At 33.1% G+C, this 1,865-nt stretch overlaps 1 protein-coding gene across 1 annotated transcript in view; it reads left to right on the forward strand.

Moving 5' to 3' along the window:
- The window catches only part of LOC125028209, a 7,899-nt gene extending 6,034 nt beyond the window's left edge, over positions 1–1,865 (forward strand). Inside the window, exons 6-7 of the mRNA XM_047617609.1 lie at positions 623–781; positions 1,115–1,865. Coding sequence (XP_047473565.1) covers positions 623–781; positions 1,115–1,287 — 332 coding nt within the window. The 3' untranslated portion in view covers positions 1,288–1,865. The remainder of the gene's footprint in view (positions 1–622; positions 782–1,114) is intronic.

Below are 1,865 nucleotides of genomic sequence, written 5' to 3' on the forward strand. Positions count from 1 at the left end.
TTCTATAGTTCGTATTGCCTGTACATTCACTCTTGTGTTAAGGACAATGCTGATTCCAGTTGAATATATTTTGTATTTTCACTCTTGAAACTAAATACTTTTTCCATCCCGTTTCTTACAAAATATTGTAAGAAAGAGTTATTTGATGTAACCGGTAATCGATTGACGTTCTTGCAAAGATCGACAAACGTCTGCAATACAGCATGTTCTAAAAAAAAAAAAATTACCAATGTGATTTACAAAAATGTATTTTTTATTTTAGATGAAATCTTACTAGAGGTTTCTGGCAGGTGAGTTAGTTCGAGTTTATTCGAATGTTTAACGCATTTTGGCGGGAGATGAAGCGGACGTTTTGACAGACTGGATGGAATGCGGAACTGCCATGTTATATATAATATGAAAAGTCTTCATAAACTAACATAATATATACATATATCTATATATATATATATATACATATGTGTGTGTGTGTGTGTGTGTGTGTGTGTGTGTGTGTGTGTGTATGTGTGTGTGTGTGTGTGTATGTATATATGTATATATGTATCTATGTTTATGTATATTATGTATGTTATAGTAATTTATAGCCACCATTAGGATAAATATCAACATTCGTTGCCTACAGCAAAACTGGAAGTTGACATCCGGATACACCCCGGGTACATTCTATACGGAGGAGAAGCAAATATGACCTGTCAAACTTATGGTTATCCCGGGACACAGAAAGTCGTGTGGTATAAAGGGAACACAACGATTGAAGAGACTGACCATCGCCACATAGAAGGTAAAATACAGTCTATGTACACATCCCCTTTGCAAACACATATATACATGTATTACTGCGTGTGCACTCACTCGCACATAAACGTCTGCACATTCGGACACACATTCATGTTACTAAGGCATAAACTTCAGAAAACATCATTATTATATGCTCTCTCTTAACAATACGAAATAATCTTAGAACGAAAACAGTCGATAAAGCCGTTTTCCTTCCAGACGTAACGATAAGGGAAATTGAAAACAGAAATGAAAAATAAGTATATATTAGCACAAAGTTTTACAGAAATTCTCGTTTTTCACTTCATTAATGCCGACACACCTTGTCCCTCCACAGAAACGGTGATGAAGTTCTCGATCTACTGTGAAGTCAAATCTACCCTCCGAATCATGGGAGTGACCAAGCGAGACTTCGGCAATTACACGTGCAAAGCGGTCAACGACATCACGGAATCAAAAGCAAGTGTAATGATGCAGATAACACGTGATGGAGAGATCGAAGCTTACTGACATACTGACTAAAATCCGCAGCTGAGAGAAAGAGCTGTTTTTACAGTACGTTTTACGTTGTTAATTCTTGCGGTATTGGACATCATTTCAGAACTATATGATCCTTGTTTTACTTTCCCCATGCCAATCAAAAGAAACACATTAAAGGATGAATTTATTGTCTCTGGAATAATCAAAATATGGAAAATAGAATAACGGTAAAATTAATAGCGCCATTGCTGTATTTATATCAATACTAATATCAATAACTGCAAGTGATAATAAAAATAGTAACATTAATAGAAATGGTAACAATAAGTACAACAATGAAATCAATAATATTAGATATCAACAGTAATATTAGTAGCAATATTAACAATAGGAAAATGTCATCTACAAGTACATACTAATACATATGCGTTTATATGTATATGCCAGGTGCCTACAATATTTTCACATAATTTATATAACTGAATGTAAAAGATTGTAATGTAAAATATTTTGTAATGTAAAAATGTAAAATATTTTCACATGATATAACTGAATGTAAAAGACTGTAATGTAAAATATTTTGTAATGTAAAATAAATGCAAAATATT

The sequence above is a fragment of the Penaeus chinensis genome, chromosome 1, assembly GCF_019202785.1.
Source record: "Penaeus chinensis breed Huanghai No. 1 chromosome 1, ASM1920278v2, whole genome shotgun sequence".
NCBI classification, from domain to species: Eukaryota; Metazoa; Arthropoda; class Malacostraca; order Decapoda; family Penaeidae; genus Penaeus; species Penaeus chinensis.